Source organism: Thunnus thynnus, chromosome 17 (assembly GCF_963924715.1).
Source record: "Thunnus thynnus chromosome 17, fThuThy2.1, whole genome shotgun sequence".
Lineage (NCBI taxonomy): Eukaryota > Metazoa > Chordata > Actinopteri > Scombriformes > Scombridae > Thunnus > Thunnus thynnus.
The window spans coordinates 30,176,762-30,201,248 of record NC_089533.1 but is presented as its reverse complement, the minus strand read 5'-3'; the positions used below and the strand labels follow the sequence as shown (position 1 = coordinate 30,201,248).

Sequence of the window (24,487 nt, the reverse complement as noted above, 5' to 3'; positions counted from 1 at the left end):
CACCTCGCTTCCTCACATCGTAGCTCCTCCCAATGAGAGGGATGTGAGAGAGAGATGCAAGAAAAACATGTGAGGTGTGAGAATTCTGAGGAGACAACTCATGAAGCACAGCATCTCACATGTGGGAATAATTAAGTAACAGTAACAGTTTAAAATGAAAAAATCTGGTGCTTCATTGCTGCTTTCTCCTGGAGTGGAACTTTCCAAATGTTCAGGAACTTTAGGGATGGGGTTTACTGGGATGATCATTGCTGATTGGTCAAACAGAGATTCGCAGCCGCTTCAGTTTGTGTGCTGCTTGTGTACCGTATTCTAGTACTGATATTAGGCTGAATAGTGGACATTTTTTTGTATATTAACATAAAAATAAAGTTATGCTTTGTTGTCAGCTTCCTGACTTGTTATAAAAAAGAGAGAGCGTGAACAAGCAGAGAGCATGAGCAAGCGAGTGAATATGAGAGAGAGAGCAGTGGTAGAGAGAACAAAAAGAGAGAGAGAACGAAAGATATAAAACATTGCTTGCAGATATGGTTCCATAGTTCTTGGAATCTTTTGATCAAAAAGAGGCTTATGTTTATTACTGAAAGAACAGATTAGACAAGAGCAATAAAAAAGCTATAAATGTTCTAAATGAAATCTCTAACCACATTAGTTTGTGAAAGGCCATGGGTACAGTGAGTCTGATGTCTTTTTCAGATATTATAGAAGTAATAATAATAATAATAATAATAATAATAATAATAATAATAATAATAATAACTGCGACTGAGGTTTAATACAGTGGCTTATATTTTCCTGGATGAGCCTCGATGCCTTCAGAAAAGAAAATAAGAAAAATAGCATACATAATTCTGATTCTACACACTAGTAATATATTTACTTTATTATTAAATAAGAACGATCCTAGAGCTGCTGTTGGTGCTATCATTCTTGTTTTCATAGGTAGTTAGTACAGCTTATCTACAGTACAAGCATCCAATATTATTGATGTTACAGTAAAGCTGTTTTTATAACAGCCTAACTGCTCCTTCTACTGTTCTGTCAGGTCAGCTAACCAAGATATTCCTATTAAAGGGGTGTAAAAAGCCTCTGCATAGGGTACACCTGTGGTTCCTCGCTCTAAGCTCCTCCAGGAGCCTCTCTCCTTTCCATCACGTGATGCATTTTCCATCCAAAGTTGTCCACTAGTCGCACAAGTCACACTCATCATTCTTCAACAGCCATAAACACACTAGCAGTATGAGCTGTTTTACCTAAAAATGTGAAAATATTGTGCTGAAGCTTTTTGTAAATCATTTAGCTTGACAATAATAATTTCTATGCAATGACTAACAAAGGTTATTTTGGTAAGAGCGCATCCCAAATTTCTAACTACGAGAAATGTTTTCTCTTTGTATTAAAAGGTATGCTATTAAGTAGAGGGTATGGCCCAGTCTCTCACCCTCTCACACCTACTGACTGGCTTATTTCTTTTTTAAGTAAGACTACACCATTCGCCTAATGACCGGAAGTCCGGCTGGCTTATTTCTGAAGCTGAAATAAATGTAATGAATTTATTCTTAGTCAAAAGTGAACTCATCTGTAACCAGTGTAGTCCTAAAAACAATTGGGCCCAGTTTTTGTGGGAAAGTAATGACCAGTTCAAGCAGTACGCTTACAGTTTGGTATTTTCCTGACCTTGGAATTCTCTTTGCCCCTCTGTTTTGGTGCACAGGTGAGAGGAGAGGTGCAAACAGGTGGGAGGTTCATTCAAATGAAGCAGCACAAAGCAAGCTGTTGGTATTTCGTCGGATACTGGGTCTTACATGTTGCAATGAAAACAGATGTCTCAGAACCATGTCTGTTTCTGGCACAAGAACACTCCACTGCTTCACTTTACTATCTGGTGATTTTATCAAGAAGAGCAAACTCAGCACTTGCAGCAAATTTGCAGCAGCAATGGAATAATGCTTAAAATGTTAAAATATATATTTTAATCAAACATTCTCTAACCAGTAGAGGCTTTTACATCAGAATCAGAAATAACACTTAATGTTGACAAATCAGTCTGCATTTATCTGATTATAAGCGATTCTTACAGTATCTGATGCCCACAGGTATGTAATACTGTATGAGAGGCTTCTCCTTCAGTTCATTAAATCCCTACAGCATCTGAAGGCAGCAGGACAGATATTTTGATAAATCTGCAGCCTCTGATTTGAGAGGTACAGTGTCAGAGCATATTGCCATTATACACAGCACTGTGTTTTCCTTCATTAAATCACATGCAGATGACACCGGGCTGCTGCAAATAACCACACACACACACCTCTACACACAGACTGATCACATATAACTCGATATTTTGCTTGTTATGCAGAAGACATCAAATTATAGAATTACCCTGTACATCCTTTCCAAACACTGCTGTGTCACATTTGCACATTTTGATGTGACAATGTACAGCATGAGATAAAGTAGAATTAAGTATCTTTTTAAACCTCAGGTGAGACAGGTGGTCAGGGGGCTGAGTCAGGCATACACAGAAAAAAAACGAAACGCTGTTCCTCCCAGCCCACAGCAGTGCAACAGAAAGGATAAAGAAAGTACATGTATCAGTTTTATTTATGTACCTAGTGCTTTGCTTCAGCCCTTCAATATGGCACTTGTTGCTAGATGGCGACGTCACTTCAATACTCGTATTTCAAGAACGTTTGTGAATCAGGATTAACATTTGCATGTTAAAATACACACACAAACATACACCACTGCAGATTCAGACCACAATAATAATTAAATAATTAACTAATGAATAAATAATTAAAATGAAAATTGACACACAAAATCCAAAATGGCTGTCTTCCTGTTGGGTGAAAAAATTCAAAATGTATGTATCATGTCAAGAACGATGAAAGCAATGAGCCCACCGAATTTCATGCACATCAAAGAACCTTTGTTCTAAAATGGCCTTGCATTTGGGGGTGCTATAGAGCCCACTGGCCATGCCTGAACCCAATCACTACAGAACCTGCAATTTTTGCTAGTTCTGATGTGTGTGCCAATTTTCGTGAGTTTTCGAGCATCCTAAGCCCCTCAAAAATGCAATGGCGTACTAGAATAATAACAATTAAAGCTGCAAGCACCAATGATCGGGCCCTTGCGCCTTTGCGCACATCGGGGTGTGCTGTAGTCAAACTACGCCACAGTCGAACTGCTGTTATTGCAGGGCAACGTGATACAGCAATACGTTTACTGGAGGCCATCAGACATGGATATACATTTTCATGAATATTGGATATTGCATGTCAGAGATAACCATCATTTCCTGTGCCCACTATGTGGCGCTAGAGAACACCCACTAATTATATGTCATGTTGCTATATATCATGGTTAGACCACAACATGTAATTTTCATGTAAATCAGATGACGTTTGTCACGTAAGGCCCACTTCCTGTTGTCAGTAGGGTGCGCTATGACTATGACTTAATATTAACATGTAGATGTGTTCAGGCCTGGCCTCTCATCAAACATGAGACATTTGGGGCAGATTGGACAATGTCAAGTGGAGTTCCAACAACTTCCTGTTTAATGCCCCAAACATGGCAAAATCCACTGGCACGCCATGCAAAGGGCATTCCATGAAATGGAATGACGCATCCTAAAGGCCTCAACTGTGTTCGTAAAATGAAAATTGACGCACAAAATTGAAAATGGCTGACTTCCTGTTGGGCAATTTGAAAAAATACAGTGCTGCTTGGAAATTTGTCAACCCTTTAGAATTTGCTCTATTTCTGCATATATATGACCTAAAATGTCATTTGAAGGGGAAATTAGAGTCGGGTGTTACAATCAATAGGTTGAGAACCAATTGTGAGTCTGGGAGGTCCTGCCTTATTTAAAGAAGAGAAATCTGGGTCCTCAATATCAAAGTCTGAGCTTCACAACACAAGTTTGTGGAAGTGTGACATGGCTTAAACAAAGGAGATTTCTGAGGACCTTAGAAGAAGGGTTGATTATTAAAGCTGCAAGCAGCAATGAACGGGCCCTCGTACCTTGCGCACGTCGGAGGGAGTGGCAGCCATGGTATCAGTTTTGGAGGTCTTTTGACACAGCTCTAAATTTTCAGGATTATCTGACACTGTGTGAATGGGTAAAAATATTATTTCTGGTGTGCAGTATGTGGCGCTGGAGATGACATATTGGAAATTGTTTAAACATTTGATGATCTAGGTGTCATTGAGACTTCATTTCCTGTTGTCTATAGACAATACTATACTATTTTAGCTTCACTCCACTGGCTGCCCATCCATTTAAGGATTCATTTTAAAATTATTTTATTTGCTTTTAAAGCCTTGAATGGCCTAGCCCCACCTTACCTCTCTGAGCTGCTGCACCCCTACACTCCCAGCCGCTCTCTCAGGTCAGCTGACCAGCTGCTCCTGACAGTGCCTAAAGCTAGGCTTAAGCTCAGAGGTGAACGAGCATTTTGCTGTTGCAGCTCCAAAACTGTGGAATGGATTGCCGCTGCACATTAGACAGGCCTCCTCACTGTCTCATTTCTCTTCTTAAAACTCACCTCTTCTCTCTGGCTTTTGACACCATGTAGCGTGTTTGCACCTTGTGTGAGCAGTGCACTTTATTTATTTTATTTTATTTGTTTTTATCCTATTTTATGTGATTTTATCTTATTTGATTTGATTTGTTTTTATCTTATTTTATTTTATTTTATCTTATTTTATTGCTTTTATCCTATTGTGTCCTTCATCGTTTTGTTGTGTTCTGTTGTGCTATTTATTGTGTTTTTTTATCTTGCTGTGCAGCACTTTGGAAACCTTGTGTTTGTTAAAATCGTGCTATATAAATAAAGTGGATTGTATTGGATTGAAGAGAAACATCAATGCAGCAATACATTTACGGACTGTTGGGCCCCTGGTACTTTCGTGCTTGGGCCCTAATGATACCACAAAAATTGGTTTTATTTCCACTGACGGAGCCATTTTCATAGTCTCAGTGCTTAACTAGACACATCTTCACCTGCACCCTACAAAGCAAACACGCAAACACACACACACAAACACACACGCACACCTCAGCTCACCTGGATGTCTCCCAGTTGTTTTGTCAGCTCCTACAGATAAAAAAAAAAAATCAGTGATACTTGGTAATACCTGAGGTACTGATAAAGTGTATTGATTTGTGTGTGTGTGTGTGTGTGTGTGTGTGTGTGTGTGTGTGTGTGTGCGCGTTACCTGTGATCGTGGCCCAGGGACTTCAGTTTTCATGGAGGGCCCATCATAGTCAAACTCCACCTGAGTCTTTGGTGCTGCCTTGCTGACATATCTGCACCCTGGTGGAGACAACATAGCTAAATAATCCATACACAAACACATACAGTGGGAACACAGTGAGAGTGATTACATACCCACACTCACAAGAACATTGATGTTCACATGTCACATGTGCAACTACATAACCACAAACCTGATCATAATAGGGATATTAGTCAGTGTCTTTACTAAGACATCAGACTAATAAAGTGCCTGCACCAATTCTTGCATTGTTTTAACACAGGGCTGTTTTCAGTCAGAAGGTCTGCAAAGTCAGAGGTGCAATGTGTGAGGAGAAACTGTGGCAAAACATTTCCTTGAAAGTGCAGGGATTTCGGTTCTGGGACAGTGCACATGGTGCCTGTGTTTATTTACATAGAGCGGGGAAGTGAGATCTGATCACAAGTGGTCACTCAAGATGCATGTGGAGACGCATGTTAATGCCAGGTGTAAACAGATGTACTTAAAGCTGTCCACTTGTGATCGGATCACCCGAGACGGATGTTAATACCAGGTGTAAACAGGGCCTTAGAGTTTGATCTTTGCAGTTGTGAGACTACTACATATCAAACCTAACTTAACTGCTGACATTTGTGACAACACATGATAGCAAACTTCGCTATCTTCCTCTTTGAGGTTTTATGACTTGATTGAAGGTGCATTAAGCAACTGCATGTGGGTGGGCCCAGGTGGAAGATATGAATTTACTGTTACTGGTTCTACATGACTCCAAAAAACTAGCAGCAGTCACTGGTATCCTCCTATGGCCAAAACTGTTTAGGAAACTCTATTAAGGTCTTGACTAACAACCATGTTTAGGGAGGCTCACTAATTTAGCAGTTAAGACCGTTCCGATAAGTCAAAGTCATGGACTATATAAACCACCTTTTAATTTCAAGGCTATTTCGGTTTTGTCATATTCAAGTTTGACTGGAATTCTGGCTCTTCAACTCAATCAACTTCTTCTGGCTCCCTGCTTTATTATTTTCATTTATTTATTTTTACAATTGTCCAGAAAGCTGAAGCCTTGTATTTATTATGCATCTCAAAATCCCTCAAAGAAATCACTCTTAGAAGTTCAGCTAGGACAAAAAGCACTACCTGAGAGTGGGATTGAGAGTTCTTAAAAAGCTTCCTACACTGACTTTTAGCAGGAGAAAGACGACTCCTGGAAGTTGCTTTTCTTACCAAACTCTCAGCCACAAAGTCAAAATTATAATGATATACTTCTGTTTTATGATAGTTGCAGTTTTGGAATAATAGACAGTGGTAAATTTCAAAATGTTATGACATTAGGTGTATCTGTGGTGTCACACTAGTCTAGGAGTACTGTATTCACTGTATGCATTTCTCAAATATGGTAAAATTTGTTGTCAGTGTTTCCCCTAGGTTGAGTGGTTTGGCCGGGGGGGTGGGCGGGACGGGACAGGCACAATTCTCTGTTTAGCGTGGTCAGGTTAGGCTAACCCATTGTTGCTAACTTCAGAGCTAACCCCCTTCACTTTTACAGCAGTTGGGGAAACAACAGACATGACTTTTCTTGGTCTTGTGAAGCTGCAGCATTTATTAACTGCACACTGTTATCTGTACTGTACATTTACTGTCATATTGACAACTTACTGCTAAACTTGTCCTCTGCTCCACTCGCATTCACAGTCACTTTTGACGCTCACTCTCTCGCTTAACCACTCACTCGCTTACGCATTGCCCCATTAAAGGAGTTACACTACCTGCAGTTTCCCAGACAACGACACAGACACTGACTCACGTTTCGAAACAGTGCTACTCAGAGGCTCCCAAACGCTATTGATTTCTGAATTAATGGATATTTGGCGTAATTTTTGGCATTAAAAAAAAAAAAAATTGTCCTGGCAGCCTGTACTATTATAGGGAAAACACTGATTATATTTGATTTTCAGACTGTATGTCAAGCAGCAGAATTTGGCCTGGGAAAAATTATAGCAGCTCTTATGGATATCATTTAACTGGACTGACTTCAACAGTCTCAGGACTGATTTCCTACTCTGAGATTGTTGATTGAATACAGGGACTGAGTTGCTTTTGCTCCTTCATGCTGTTGATAACTAAAGCCTGACTAATATATCTGTCAGCCGGTAATGGCCTATCACTGATAGATAGGATATTGGCGTATATGTTGTCCGATATGTGCCAATATATATATTTTTAAATTTTTAAGTTATATAGGCAACATTTTATGTATATTTGATTATTTTTCTTAATTCGGAGTTAATATATACATACCTATGTTTTTGTGCTGTTTTTTTATTTATATATTTATTATATATTTTAGTTATTTATAAATATTAAATTCCCAGTGAAGTTTACGGTTTCAGTGCACTGATGTCATTTTATAGAATGAAGTTTATTGTTAAACTGCAAAATATCATGCCACCATTACATATCTTTGTCACAAGTGTTTGATAACCACATTTAAGGGATCATTGCAAAAAATGTGCATTTATGTATATATTCTGTATATATAAGATTATCAGCAATTATTGAAATTTTTTTACTCCCTAATATCAGTATTGGCATTGGCCCCAAAAATCCAGTATAGGTTGGCCCTTTTGATTACTGAGAGATGTTCACTGATGTTAAACTAACTGTTCGTCATTCTGGTTAACAGTGTCTACTACATGGTTAAACTAGAATAAATCTGATCCAAATAGATTAGCCCATTGATGATTGACAGAATCGAGCACCTTTGAGACATCACTCAGTCACCAGCCTGTGAGAAGCATGTACACATGTTTTTATAACCAAGTCCTGCTTGAGGTCAGTCAAACATTTACACTGATTAGATAGTGCTGGTCTATCTCCTCTGAAACATGGTTATATCATGTCTATCCCTGAGCACATCAGAAGTAATGTAATTACAAATTTAGTGGTGATATTTGAGTGCAAAATGATCAAAAATGACAAATACTCAAGTTCCCTTGGAAATTGAGTTTGATTTTTTTCAAAATCTAAGACCAATTCAACAACTGAAAGGAGAACACAAAGGGGGAATGAAAAACCTTTTCTAAAAAAGCACTTGTAGTAAAAGTTGTAGTAAAAGTTGTAAAATAGCTGAAGCAGCAAAATAGACAATTGCAATGAGGACCAAAATCCTTTAACAATTAACAAAGGAACTAGATGCACACTGTACTTCTAGGTCAATCTAGAAAAAGATATATATAACAAGGCAACATTTCACATATTGACTGGATTTAAAAGGATATGATTTTAATTGTGGAGTGTTGGGTTTACCTGGAGCACTGAGGCGCAAGTTTTTCTGCAGGGAGAGCGCAAGTTGACGACTGATCAAGGAGGACGCCATGACAAAACTGTCAACAGACAGGAAGAAGTGTGAGAGAGAGGCAGCAACTGCCCTCAGGGTCTGACTGATCAAGTCACCTAGTGAGAGAGAGAGACAGAGAGACAGAGAGACAGAGAGAGAGAGAGAGAGAGAGAGAGAGAGACAGAGAGAGAGAGAGAGAGAGAGAGAGACAGAGAGAGAGGACTGGGGATTAATGTTACTCATCTATGAAGTGGACAAGAGAAAACTAATGGGCTGATACGGTGTCCCTGAAAGCTCAGCACAGTTATTTCTATATTGACATAAACCTACTGAAATTAAAGCTGGGATTTAATCTAGTATCCATTATTTTATTTACAATTGAATGTGTTTAAGTACAGAGCCTGGAGAACAAAAAATGTGTCTTCAGTCACACGTGCACATACATGCATGTTATGTTCAAAGAACCATGGGCTATGGGAGGTGAGAATATAAAGTACGACAGACTGCACCACAACAATGAAAACATAACAGCGTATGGAGCTGACAACACAAAGCCGTAACACACACACATGTATGTTCATCTGGTATGTGTGTGGTATATACTGTGAAAAGGTTTTAGGCACTAAAAGTAAAGGGAGGACTCCTTGTTCTTCTTGTTGCTGAAGATAGTTCTTTATGACTCTTGCTGGATGTTTGGGGTTGTTGCTGCAGAATAAATTTGGGACCGAGATGCCTCCACATTTGAGGAGGCCATTTATATGGTCAGATTAATCCAATACTTTTTCAGTCTTTTATTTTTCTGTATTTCATGTTGTAGACCAAACTGTTACATCATATCGCAAAATGTGACATAGCAGTGTTAACACCCTCATGCATTTCAAGAATAAAATATAAACCACTGAAAAAAAAAAGTTGGAAAGGAGATTATAATGCACAGGAATAATGAGCTCCTGTAATCCAACATCTCCCACATAACAGACAGACAATCAAGTTATAACTGACCAGTCTGATGTGTGCAGAGGTGAATGATGAATGAATACTAATGAAGGTAAACACAGTGAATGGCCCTGTATAATCACTCAGTCATTATAGATAAATGCAGACTGTGCACTGTGTGCTGGAATGAATGAATCATTTACAAAAGGCTTCAGCACAATATTTTCATGACCATTTTGGGGAGGCTTAGCCCGTAATAGTGCTGCCCATGCTTACATGTTTCCTTTAATAGTAAATATTTGTCTGCCTAAAATTTATAACCAATAGATTTTTTCTTTAATGTATGCATTTTGTTGACAGACAAAGTCATGGCTGTCGTCTCTCTCCCCCCTCTCATTTCCCAAGTTCTTATGTAATACTGGCAGCAGAAACAGGAAAATTCCAGTTATCTGCTTTCACATAGCCAAGGAAACCCTGGCCCATCACATACACACACACGCACGCACGCACACACACACACACACACACACACACACACACACACACACACACACACACACACACACACACACACACACACACACACACACACACACACACACACACACACACACGCATGCACGCACATAAACACACAGCCGGTTTCTTGGCAACACCTCATGAACTGGATGAAACTGGTTTAGAGAGAGTTACACAAGACTGCATCTTCATATGCCTAGGAGGGGTATGGTGGGTTTTGTGAGGGGGGTGTATAATAAAGTGATGGAGGCTGGAGGCTGAAAGCACACAGCAAGTTTGAACTGGGATAAACTGGAATCTGAACACAAATTGAGTACAACAGCAACAATGCCTAATAGAATCCTTGAGTTTGGAGTCTGAAATCGAAGTGGATTTCTGATGCTGTGTTGGAGGTTTCAGTTGTGCTAAACATTGATGCCTTGAATTAATTCATACTTAGGGACAGGATCTTACACATTGATTATCACAGCACCACTGATGCTAGAATGTGATTTACATTATCTGGAGTTGTTGTGCATTGATTTTTTTTACATTCACCTGATGTAGAGTGACGATGGGGAGGTTTTGTGCAAAGAATGAAAAAAGAGAAAATGAGAGAGTTGCTGCTCACTGTTTATTTTCTCCCTCCAACACACACCTGGCCAATCACTGCACAAAGTGGGCGTGAATGTTGGACTGACGCTTTCAGACAAACTGTTGGGTGCAGTTCCGATGTCAGAAAGGTGTGGGGAGAGGGGGTTTCCGATACTGATATTGACCATGTGACAAGCACTTCTGTTGAAGCTCTACAGTTTAAGTGCCATTCAGAATGAAAACAGCCCTGGTTGAAAATGCAAGAGGCAGCATCAGTGGTGGGTGCATGTTATTATAAGGTACCAGTGACACAGAGAGACAGGATCCAGGAAGTCCAGTTGAGTAATAAATCCAAAAGAACTCGTCAATTGTATTTGTAATCAAATGTAGCTAAATGTTTTATTAATGCAATTATGTCAATCCTTACTGAGCACCAAGTTCAAAATGCTATTTACTTTAACCAAACCTTTCTAAACTTGAAGGTTTGAAGTTCAGAAAGATTGCAAGATTACAGTCATCAGAGAAACGATTTACACTTGCATCAACACAATACAATGTAGAGTTATATACTTTGCTTTGAATCAATCACTTTTATGCTAACCAAGCTGTAGGGCATACACGCTGCAAACAACACATGTATTTTACAGTGGTAACACTATAACGTCTCCCACCCTGCCACAAGAATGCTACACTTTTGCTACGGTTATATGGTATGATGCAATTGTTGAGCACCACATAACATGTTACAGCATAATGTCAGTAGAGGGTGGTCAGCTTACACACAGCTTTGCACAGGTAAACTGACTACTGCACCGTGGCTTGGGATGTGATGTCACGTCTCGATGCACTGAGATTATACAGTACACTTCACTGCAGAATTTAAATTTTCAGGGAACAACCAAAAGAGCATGCAGCATATTGGGGAAATGTATATTATATATACCACAGTGAGTTACTGCCAATTCTAATGTCTGTTTTTCCCATAGCATACAATATTTTTAACTCTCACTCAGCATTTTATTCAGTAACATTCCAGAGACATGCATCACTACAGCCTTAATGGCCAAAAGACAGCTGCATGTTGGCAACATGAGGTGTGTTTTCAAGTACTGTGAAGCACAGAAAAAGACCTGTGATCATGGTTTAACATGCTTTTACATCACCAATCAATGAAAAATATACTGTACTGCACATAAAATACACAAGCTATTAAAATATCCAGGTTACACACACAAAGTAAAGCATTTTTATTTTTACCAACACCATGTTGCTATGATGGTGTGTGCTACTGTATTTGCAGAACTGCCAGGTCTCACACATGTCTCACTCATTGACCATGAGAGCTTTCCAAGCTTTCACGCCACAGGTCCATTTTCTCACACAGTGAAAAACAAATTCATAATAATTAAAGCTGCAAGCAGTGATGATCAGGCCCTTCGTGCATGTCAGGGTGTGCTGCAGTCGAACTACTCCGCAGTCGAACTGCTGTTATTGCAGAGCAACACAATACAGCAATACATTTACCAGAGGGCACCTGACATGGATATACATTTTCATGAGTATTGGACATTGCATGTAGAAGATAACTATCACTTCCTGTGTCCACTAATTATACGTCATGTAAATTACATGATGTAATCTACACATGATATAGAGCACTATATCATGTGTAGATTACATCATGTAATTTTCATGTAAATCGGATGACTTTTGTCACATAAGGGCAACTTCCTGTTGTCAGTAGGTGGCGCTGTGACTATGACTCAATATTGACATGTAGATGTGTTCAGGCCTGGAGTGTTATCAAGCATGAGAAATTTGGGGCAGCCTGGATGATGTCAAGCTGAGTTACAACAACTTCCTGTTTAATGCCCCAAGCATGTTTTGGGCAAAATTGTCCGGCACGCCACGCCAAGGAAATTCCATGAAAACTAAAAAGCTTTGCAATTTAGCATCAAAAAGGTGTTTAGATGTAACCTACCAAATTTGAAGCTGCTCAGGTTAAATGTCTAGGAGGAGTTTTTTTAAAATACAATGTCAATGGCTTCACTTTGCGAAAAAAATGCAACTTAGATTCAAAATGGCTGACTTCCTGTTGGACACAGGGTATGACTCAAAGAGGCTTTTTAAGTCTTGGAGATGTTACATCTACCTACCAAATTTCGTACATACAGGTCAAATTTAAAGGTGAAGCTTTTTGGCCCTATTAATCTCTACAAAAACCATGGGGTGCCCAAGGCCCTAATAATAATAATAATAATAATAATAATAATAATAATAATAATAATAATAATAATAATAATAATAATATTTACAAAAACAATAGGTTCCTCACACTCAGTGCCAGGGATCATTGGGCCCTGGGGCCCTAATAAAGAGCGAAGATAACAACAGTGTGAGAGCTGTGTTCCAGCAACATAAATATTAGACATGCAGTAACAACCAGAAGGATGGGTGCACTGGATGACAATTTAACAGGGACACACAGACACTTTTGACAGATGAAGTCCAACCAGGCTTCATAATATCCTTTCAACATCAGAACCTAACACAAGTCAGATATTTGGATGTTATCCTGTACTCTGACCTCTATTTCCTGAGCCACATCACCAGCATAAAATAAAAACAGTCTATCATCATAAAATTATGTCTAGGGTAAAAGGCCTCTCTGGCTGATGTGGCTTCTGGAATACTTTGCAAGATTGTACTAGACACTAGATGTGCTCCAACATAACATTATACTTACATTATATCCTACCTGAAATGAAATGTGCTATATAAAGTTTTTATGCATGCTTTTTCCTTAAAACTGGTCTGGGGCGGTCAAATCAGCTGTCTGTCCTCTAGTGACCTGATATTGCATTGACAAATGGACTGTTGTGTAACCACAGCTGCTGTGTGGTGTTATCAAACACTAGAGTTGGTTGACTCCACAGCCTGGCTACTTGGTCTGCTACAAGGTTTTGTGACATAGGCCCTGTTTATACCTAGCATTAAAATGCGTCTTTGGTGATCCAATCACAAGTGGACAGCTCTAAGTACAGGTGCAAACGCACCCAAGACGCATTGAGGACACACTGAGATCTGATCACTCAGACCACATTCGGAGGTGGTCTGGGCCGCATGTGGCCACATTCTTTTAGCAGTGTGAACGCAATGTATCCTGGGCCACATTGAAGGACCACCCACTCAACTGACATCCTCTATTTTCTGGCAGACTAGGCACAGGAATTGTATTACTGCCTCCAATTAATGAACCCTCCATCCAAAGCTGTGTTCAACTTGTTTGATAACAGGATAAAGAAATGCATCTGAATTAAAAAAACAAAATCCACTTCCCATTTTTTCCTGTTCCCCTAACCTGCTTTGTTCTTCAAATCGGCAATTGGAATAGAAATGAAACCAAAACCAGAAATAGGCTAACTTGTTTTTCGCTCGTCTGTCTAAAAAGTAAATTTCAGAAGCCAAACGTTTAATTCTGTCTCCCCAAGATAGTTTCCTCTGTCCTGTCAAGTGGATAACTTAAGTGTTTAGTTTTGCTGTGCTGCTTGACATAATGAGCTCAGGATTTATCAGGAAGATGGCTGCCCCAAACAATTTCACTGTATGAACCTGGACTGTATGTATGTAACAGCTGACCTTTTGTATGTGTACAAGAACACAGAACATTAATTAACATTAGATCCCAACTGATCCTGTCAGCTTGTCGGGAGATTTAAATAATCAATGAAGTTATGCTGCTGTGCCTCATGCATAAATGCACACAGCGTCTCTCAATGGGGAGACGGAGCTGCAGGGAGATTGCTGCATATAACTCTATATTTGTTTTATATATATACACATTTTTAATTAAAAAAAAAAACAAAACTATATATATATATATGTGTGTGTGTGTGTGTGTGTGTGTGTGTGTGTGTGTGTGTATTTCATGAGGGGCACACAACGCATTGTATATTTGTTTATACTGTTGTCAATTAAGTTGAACACAGCTTTGGACAGAGGGTACATGGACCCGCAGTCCTCCCACCAGTTAAAAACAACAACAAATTTGGTCCTTATGATGTACACATTTATTTGCATATAGTGTGCCAGGACATTTAAATAATGTGTCGGGAAGTGAGATCCGATCAGAAGTGGTTATTCAAGATGCATGTTAATGCGAAAATGTAGATATATATTTTAATGTGAAAATATAGCACTCATGATAAATGGAACCCCACAGCAGGACAGGTTACCTGTGGCAAACAGTTTTATTCGTTATTTCATTTATTCTGTTTTGGAGTTGGGCCGAAATTTCAGTGTAACTGATCTGATTGTTGAATTAAGTGATGATCGAAAAGCACTTAAACTTACATGTACTAATGAGGCAACTGATCACTAGGGACTTGACACAGTCATTCTTAAAAAAACAAAAATTATTTAGCCATTCCTATTACCTATATTAAAAATCAATCATTGAAAAACAATATATTTCCATTAGCTTTTAAAAGTTGTAACTCCATTATATAAATGTCTTGCTTACACAGTATATGCATTTTCATATGTTTCTATAAGCAACTATAGACCAATTAGCATACTACCTGTTGTTTCAGAAGTGGTTGAAAAGGTAGTTGCAGAACAGCTGGTGTCACATCTTAACAACAAAGATCTACTCCACACTATGCAGTTCAGATTTAGGAGTAATTACTCCACTAAGACTGCATGTTGCTATTTCTTGGAAGTAATCAAGTCTAGATTAAAGCTGCAAGCAGCGATGATCGGGCCCTCGCACCCCAGCGCATGTCGAAGTGACGCTCAGTCGAAGGGCTTTTGTCAGTGACTTGTTGTGTAAAGTTTGAGGCAGATCCAACCGTGTACACTCAAGTTATATCAATTTCCTCTGTCATGGCGAAACATCAAAACTCAACGCCACGCCACGGCCAAACCATCATGATCATACACTAGTCTAGATGACACACACTGATTTTTAAGTCCTTACGATGGATTCTGTAGGAGGAGTTCTTTAAAATACAAGGTATGCGAAATGGCCAAGAAAAGGCGAAAATGTACCATTTTTTTCAAGATGGCCGACTTCCTGTTCGACTTACAATAAGGCTTCAAGAGGCTTTTTTGTGCGTGTTGACATTATACATGTGCCCTGTGAATTTCATCTTTCTACGTTAATCTGGAAGGCGGGGCTGCAATTTTGAAATTTTAAAGGGGGCGCTGTTGAGCCATTTTGCCACGCCCATTCAAAGCGACCACATAGGATTTTAGCTGACATCACTCTAGACATGTGTGTCAAGTTTCATGACTGTAGAGCAATCCCTTCTCCCTGAAAAACAGTATCATATTTCATGGCGAAGGATGTGTCGCCATGGTAACAGCATTCAGTTTTGGGTCATGAGCTGCCAAATGTAGCATCACCAAGGTCTTGTTTATTAGCTGACTTAATTTCAGGTGCATCAGCCAAATTTCCTAGGAGTAATTAGACAAAGTACGACGCATGATACTTCCTGTTGCCAGTAGGTGGCGCTATGACTTTCGCTAAATATGAGACTGAACATGTGTTCAGATTGGGACTCTTAACAAGCATATGAAATTTGGAAAAGATCAGACCACGTGGAGTCAAGTTATAAGGCATTGAAATTTCATGGCGTCACATCGAAATTCGCCGCGTCGCCATGGCAACACCTTTCGACGAAGGGTCACCAACTTCATAATATAAGATCTCTAAGGTCTTGAGGCTATTCTCAGTAAATTTCAGCTGGATTCCATCACCGTGCTGCCCACAGGGCGTCAGAGCGTAAAACATGTAACTTCCTGTTGCCAGGAGGTGGCGCTATGACTCATATCCTGTATTGTCACATGGACCCGTTCAGGGCGGGACTCTTATGAAGCACAAAAGGTTTGGCTCTCTTAGGATCATGTATGCCGGAGTTATAGCCGTTTCATTTTTCATGGCGAAGGATCGAAATTCGCCGCCCAGCCACGCCCCCTAGGAAAGACTAATGAGAATTGTTTTGATAACTTTTAATCTCCTATGCCTGTAGATGATACGGACCGAATTTGAAAGTCCTGGGGTCAAATCTCTAGGAGGAGTTCGTTAAAGTATGCGGGCTGGAAATGACAAAATCAGTGCAAAATTTCAACTTTGATACAAAATGGCCGACTTCCTGTTGGAGTTAGGCTATGTGTCCTTGAGACTTTTTGGTGCGTTTGGTCATGATACATATGCATACCGAATTTCGTTCTCCTACGACAATCTGTATCGAGGGGCTCAATTTTCTTGACTTTCTAGGTGGCGCTGTCGAGCCATTTTGTCCCGCTTTATTTCGAGACCCATAAAATATCGAAATTTTCGCCAGTCCTGACATCTGTGCAAATTTTCATGAGTTTTCGTGCATGTTTAGGCCCTCAAAAATGCGTTTGTTTCGGAGGAATAATAATAATAATAATAATAATAATTCCTTCAGTTCCAATAGGGCTTCGCACCGGTCGGTGCTCGGGCCCTAATTAGATAAGGGAGGGGTGGTAGGAGCAGTGTTTCTTGACCTGCATGAAGCATTTGGTAAAGTGAGTTATCCAATACTTCTATCAAAGTTGTCCAAATTCAAACTTTCAGCTGGTACACTGAAATGAATGAAGGTCTTATGTGTCTGGTCATTCACAATGTGTTCGTATCAATAATGAATTGTCACCAATAAAATTTTGCATAATGGGAGTACCACAAGGCTCTATTCTTGGGCCACTGTTGTTCATTTTATACATCAATAATCTCCCATCTGTTTGTGAGGAGGTGGATATTCAGATGTATGCCGATAACACAGTCATCTACACTCACAGGAAAGATGCTGAACAAGTGGCCACTAAGCTCTCATTAACACTTCATAAAGTTGCTAAATTGCTGAGTGACCTGTGTCTTACCTCGATTACAGAAAACAGTGATGATTTGTTTTGCTCATAAACAAAAACAAACTGTCTATCCACAGCTTAGTGTTAATAGACAAATAATCAAAAATGTTGATGAAGTTAAATATTTAGGTATGACTTTGGATTCCAACTTGACTTTTGAAAGCCATATTAAAAAGATGAGTAAAAAATTGAAATATAACATGCTTACATTTAGACACATTAGGAACTCATTAACAATAGAAGCATCAGAAACATTTTTGCATGCTATCATTTTTCACATCTTCATTGTTGTGTATCTTGCTGGTCCCAGGCGAGTAAGACTGTGCTGAAACCAACTGAAATTCTTTTTAAACAAGTCTTAAAAGTTTTTGACAGGAAATCATAGGTAAACGTCCCTATTAAGCCCACATACCATATAAGCCCACTTGCAACGTCTGAGTCAAATTTTTAAAAAAACAATCATAATTTTTTGCTGTTTGTTTCTTCTAATGAATCTGCTTGTTACATGAATGACATTTTTTATTGTAAGTCAATCAGATTTGTCAATATTGAGTTATCGAAGCATATGTGTGACATGTGCCTGCTGATCCCAAAAGACGTTGCAAAAAAACTTTGGTGATTTTGATACCCTCAGAAAATAAAGTTTTTTGCATATTTCTACTCCTATTTTTGGTAAATACTCAACTGTTATCAAAATTTAAGAGATTAGTGATTTGAATAAGACATATGTTAGAATATTACTTGAATCAGAAATATTGTTTCTTTTGAAATCAAAATATGAGTTTTAGCATGTTAGCAAACAGACCACATGTTGCATCAATGCATAGTATGGTTCACTGCAATGACATAAAGCATGATAAGTCTGTATAGTTTACATTTTTGTATGCAGTTTAAATTATTATACTGTTAAATAGATAATAAATGTGTATGTTTATCTTTATTTATTTTTTAATTAACATTTTTATCTGGTGGGCTTAAAGGGGACATTACCTTAAATCCCACTGTTTGGGGTGGATATAAATGAGTATAACTAATTATTTCTCTGCATGATCAATTAATACTCTTCATGTTACCTTAGCACACCATGTAAAGATTTATTTCATATAGTTTTTTTTTTTAACGTTAGGGTTAGGGTTAGAGTTAGGGTCTGTCTTTTAACCATAAATTTACTGACGTTCCCTTGAAGTCCACTTGCTCCCATTGGGCCCACTTGACTGTATTTCAATGGGGATTTTGTCCCTTTTGACTTTTGAACCATTTTCCTCCCTAATTTTAACCTCACCTCATGAATCAGCTCAATAAATCAGGTAATTAATACCCATATTTAAATATCACTGATATTAAATAGGTCAATTCATTTTGGACAGGCCCATATTCTATCCTAACATAAGCAATATTTTTCTAATCTTTACTTTTCAGATAAGTTTTAGTTTAAGATGAAATAATGAGCTTCAAGATGTTATGACTGATGTCTCCTCACAATGAACTGCGTGTTTTAATGTTACTCCACAATGAACTGAATGGTTTTTAAATGCCTTCTTACAATGTTTTCAAACTACTAGCCTAAATGTGATTAACATTTGAAAATCAGTTAAATTTATTGTTTAATTGTAAATCCTGAAATTGACTCATTTACCATCCTTAGAACATTAGTATTGAACCTACAAACTGTTAGTTGGTCCTCAGAAATCTTCATAAAAACATCTTTGCACTTTCAACCAGCTGGCTGGACCAGAAATTTTGGCCAATTTCAAACAGCACACCATAGGATAGAGATACAAGTATTTGAAAATAATTTCAACTATAGTTTTGATTTTGTTCGTAAATAGTTTTTTGGCTACATTCCACTGAAGACATGTTGTAAGTTTAGCTTTTTCTGCGTTGACAACACAGCAAAATGGCTGGTCACGCCCATTTCAAATGCCATTTACAGGCCATAGGATTGAAGTGGAGACAAAATGAAAATAGCTATTGAGAGCTAAGAGATTACAGATTTGAACAGAACAAGTTTGTATTCTTAAGATTTTTTAATATATATATTTATTTATCAACAAATCATGAAGTGGGCTTATTTGGAACACCCATGGGCTTAAAGGGTACATTAGGTACCCATTAAGCCCATGCCAGATTCTTGACATATTTTGACAAATTAAACAATAAAAACATTAGAAACTGGTATAAATGAATTATTGACACTTAACATGAGAGATTAGACTTTCATTTTAATGAAAATGTTCTCACTTAAATTGGAGCATTATGTATTAAAAATGTCTGAAAAGCGGATTTGGTGGGCTTAATAGGGACGTTTACCCTAAATCACCATCATTGTAACATATTGTCCAAATACAGTCTCTCAAGTTTTGGAAATCTCATTCTGTTTTCAGTTCGATTGGTATTCAAAATAATTCACAGTGCTGCTCCTCCACCACTGAAGAGCTTTTTTCAGCTCAGCTCTGAGCAAATGAGCAGAACCTCTTGATCTGCTCTAAACTCAGACTCACACATCCCACTGTGGCAGACTAGTTTTGCACAATCTGCTTTGTCATTTATGGCCATCAAACATTGGAATATGCTTCCAGCTGAGCTTAAAACTTGCACAGACTTTCGTTTTTTCCCCATGGTGCAATCTGGTAGTTGTTCTGTGTACCTGCCCAGGGACTGCTGATGGAAATTAGCTAATAATTTCCTAAGATGATTTATCTGGCATAAATCATCTCTTCTCATTTTGAGATTAATGTTTTTTAAGCATGGTCCTTGTTTAATAAAGACTAATAATAATAATGATAATAATAATGCCAGGTGTTAAGAGAGGTACTTAGAGCTGTCCACTTGTGATTGGATCACCCAAGACGCATGTTAATGCCAGATGTAAACAGGGCCATATAGAGGTGAAGATTGTTTTGTGATCTAGCTGTTCTGAGAGTCTGAGTAATGTGGGCGCTCTGACAGACAGACAAAACAAGTCATTTTGAGACATTATCTTGGGCTCTAGGAAATTGCTTTTCACAATTGTCTGATCTTTAAGTCATTATTAAAGTTATATAGTATTTTTTTTTAAATAATGACACATTAATCAACAATAAATAATGCAGCCTGAACACACCGAACGCAGAACACAGACAGATATGGTAGTCATGTTACAGTATAGCAGTATAGCGGTATAGCCAATATGTGTCAATCTGGAAAGCAAATGTAATAAGAATTTCTGGAGTCAACATGCATCAACATTCTGCACTAATCACATCAGTGACATATTTTCATTCAAAAATTTTAATTCAAAACTTTGAATTTCACAAGGTGACATGTTTGCGCCTACGTAAATGATACATGTAATGAAAATTTCTATGCAATTACCCCGTGACACCAAAACAACAAAATAAAATAAAATATCCATGTCATTTACCATTTAAGTATAAACAGCTATTTTTAAATCACTGTGTTATTGCTCACCCCATGCTGAAGGTTGAGTTGTAACTGCAATGCAGAATGTAATCTAAAAAATAAAAAAAGTAAAAAATATTTGGATCTGTATAGACCAATGGCACGGACTACACGTGACCTCTGCTCCTCTGGTCTTGCAAGAAAGATAAGGAAGAGAACCGCCGTCTAGCTCACACATTTCAGGCATTAGAGAGAGTGTGTGCATTCATTGAGATTAAGATTGATTAAGGTATTTTTCAATTTGTTTATACGGGTGTTGTTTGGCTTTTAGCTACTTGTCTTCTGAAAAAAAATCTGGTTCCGACTGGATCTGGCTGGCTCTCACACGAGATATTATGAATCAGTATAGGTTGGTAATTATGAGAACCAATCCATTATTATTACTAACAGGATGTATTAGGTAGATGCTTCGTCAACTGTTATCCCGACGGGGACGCTGTGGACATGACAGCATCCCAGTACTTGGACGGCTCAAAAGCACAAACACTCTCCGACAAGACTGACTCACTGTCGATGCGACAACACCGCGGTCTAGTCTAGGCACAACTCTCGGTGCAGACCCGGTTGTTCATGAGACATGTATTGTATGAGATTAAGTCTCGAGAACACTTACCGATGATCAAGCGATGGCGTGAGAATCTGTGTGTATATCCACTAACCGCAGACCGACACCTCGACGAAGAGACCGTGGCTGGCTGGCTCCTATGCTCTGTCCTCTCTACAGGAGGAGGGGCTTTCTCGCTCACTTAAAAAAACACACATAAATCTTTATCAATGTGAATGCTGACAAACATTCAAATTTTTATTCCTGAAAGCTGTATTTATTAGTGTGAATGCCGACAAGTGTTCACACTTAATTTTTTTTCTTCAAAGCTTTATTAGGGCACCGAATGGTGCGAAGGCCCTATTGTATTTGAAGGAATTTTTTTGTCCGAAAGAATCACATTTTTGAGGGCCTAAACGTGCTTAAAAATTTATGAAATTTTGCACATGCATCAGAAGTGGTGAAAAATTTTACATTTTATGGGTCTTCGGCATCCGTGTGGCAAAATGGCTCAAGGGCGCCCCCTAGACAATTTCAAATTTAAAACCCCCACTTTTAAATTTGCAGTAGATGAAAGAAATTTGGTAGGCAGATGTGTGATGTCCAGACGCACAAAAAAGCCTCTTGGAGCCATACCCGAAGTCCAACAGGAAGTCAGCCATTTTAAATTTACTTTGCGATTTTTGCACACTTTTGCCAGTTGCAGTCATTGTATTTTAACAAACTCCTACTAGAGATTTAACCTGACCGACTTCAAATTTGGTCAGTGTCATCTAAAGATGTTTGTGATGAAAAGTTATCAGAATCTTGAGTTTTAATCAAATGCCCTTGACGTGGCGATGCAGCAAATTTCAATGTTTCACCATGAAACGGAAGGAAGGAAGTTGTTGTCACTCGAAAGATCATCCAATCTGTCCCAAATTTCTTATGCCTCATAAGGGCCCTGACCTGAACCCATCTACGTGTCAATATTGACTCATAGTCATAGCACCACCTACTGGCAACAGGAAGTTACAGGTGGTGTACTTTTCGACCTCTGCCTACCATGAACTTTTTTAAATATGCGTTTTTCAAGGAGTTTTTCACATGCCTACTCAGGTGGACAGCATGCGTTTGAGTTTTCAACTTTAGGAATATGTATTTAACAAACCAATGAATAAAATTGTATATTATTTGAAAACAATAAAATAATATATATTTTCAAAGCCGTTAAACTAATGTTTTAACATATTTTAACATATTCTTGCATGTTCAAAGCAATGCAAAACCATTGAACATTGTTCCTGACTCCTCAGCCTTTTCCCTCTGTCTTACTGAATTTATTTCTCTAAATCCAGACATTCTTTTGAGGTGCCGGGCATTCCCTCAGCATCCTCAGCTCCCTCAGCATCCTTATCCCCCTCAGCATCCTCAGGATCCTCAACCCCCTCAGCCCCCTCAGCATCCTCAGCCCCCTCAGCATCCTCAGCTCCCTCAGTATCCCTAGCCCCCTAAAACTGCAAGTAACATTCTAATAACATAAATCAATTGATTTACAGCCAAAAAAGTTACTGCAGATGAAGTATTTTCAAGAACAACAAAGTCACAGTAATAGTATAATTGTAGTTGAAATATAGCCAGCGATGCATTATGTCCAACTTAGTGGACAGATGATTAATCGTCATTTTCTCCCAACATAAAATCAATACTTGGAAATTTTAACAATTGTATTACTCCTTAGTTGTTACTTGATGTTACAAAATTTTATTTACCTGCAAAGGTCTACTACCATAGAAGGATTGGCAAGATATTCCTGAGCTGCTGAGCGTTTCCAGCCAGCCAGCGGCCATCTTGGTTTTGAGAAATTTGTGTTGCACTTACAAAGGCTGGCCAATGGATGGCAGTGTATGGGATGACACACTAGAGTCCACTGTGGTGGCTGATGTGCAACTATACCATCAAAACCCTTGCATATCTAAGAAAACGGCTTTTGAATGGCTGTCCGCTTTAGTGACCACTGTGCATGAAAGGGTTAAGTAATTATGATTCGTTTCTAGTTTTGTTCACTCAGCAGCTGTTTAAGAGTTGATCAGGAATGACTCATGAAGAAAGTGGTCTGTATGATCGATTCACAGATATTCATGAACTAATCATTACCTGTGGTAATGTGACTCTAGTGACTCATCAGTATCTAATACATAGGAGGATTAGGGAAGTGCTTGTTAATGATTCATTAATTATCAGGTAATTTCTGATTCATTCCTCACTCATTTCTCAATCATTAACTAATGATTAGCTACTCTATGAAATGTGATTAGGAGTCACTCAAGAGCTGCCTGTTAACTAATAGTTTACTGGCATTAGTTCCTCATTCATTCTTCATTTGTTCCCTGGTAACTATTCAAAATGTTGTGTACCTTTTTGTAAAGTGTTACTGGAAAGCTGTTTGGGGAGTGAGTCTGGAGTGTTGTGGATATTTTGAGCGATGGTCAGCACCTCAGTGGAGGAAAGCGAACATGAGCCTTTGATGTCTTAAAGCTGAAAATGTTTATAGAAGCACTTGATCAAGGAGAACTGAAACAGTGAACACCAAAGTCATCTGCAACTCGGATGCTGTCTCTTTCTGTTCTGCCCCCTGAGGGTTTGACCCTTAGTCTTAACCTAAGCAGTTCAGCCTACAATATGAAAAATTAGTCTAATTGGTTCACTAGTTTCTAAACAAGGAACTGCATTTTACCCATGTCGTTCAGGTCACTGTCAGCACATTCTGGTTTGAATGTCTGATTGTGTCAATAGAATCTACACATTCACCTATCTGTGTTGTCTAGGAAAGCCTACTCCGACCTTGGTGACCATGGCAATGCTGATTTACCCTTTATCAAAGAGGCGTCTGCTTTCTCAAAAACATCACAGACAGCTGGAGTCTCAAGGAGAAGAGAGGATGTCTTCTTCCTGCATAAGCTTTACAGTGTGACCTCAAGGCCCAGGCTTGA

The 24,487-nt window shown here is 38.7% G+C and overlaps 1 protein-coding gene across 2 annotated transcripts in view; it reads right to left on the bottom strand.

The window, feature by feature from the left end:
• The window catches only part of abat (4-aminobutyrate aminotransferase), a 65,309-nt gene extending 43,583 nt beyond the window's left edge, over positions 1–21,726 (bottom strand). For both annotated transcript variants that reach the window (XR_010924285.1, XM_067571103.1), the window contains exons 1-4: positions 21,585–21,726; positions 8,578–8,724; positions 5,230–5,327; positions 5,079–5,108 (exon numbers count right to left, since the gene is read on the bottom strand). Coding sequence is in view for 1 of the 2 variants with exons in the window: in XM_067571103.1 (XP_067427204.1) it covers positions 5,079–5,108; positions 5,230–5,327; positions 8,578–8,647 (198 nt within the window). In the remaining variant the exon portion in view is untranslated. The remainder of the gene's footprint in view (positions 1–5,078; positions 5,109–5,229; positions 5,328–8,577; positions 8,725–21,584) is intronic.
• Between the last annotated feature and the right edge of the window lie 2,761 nt (positions 21,727–24,487).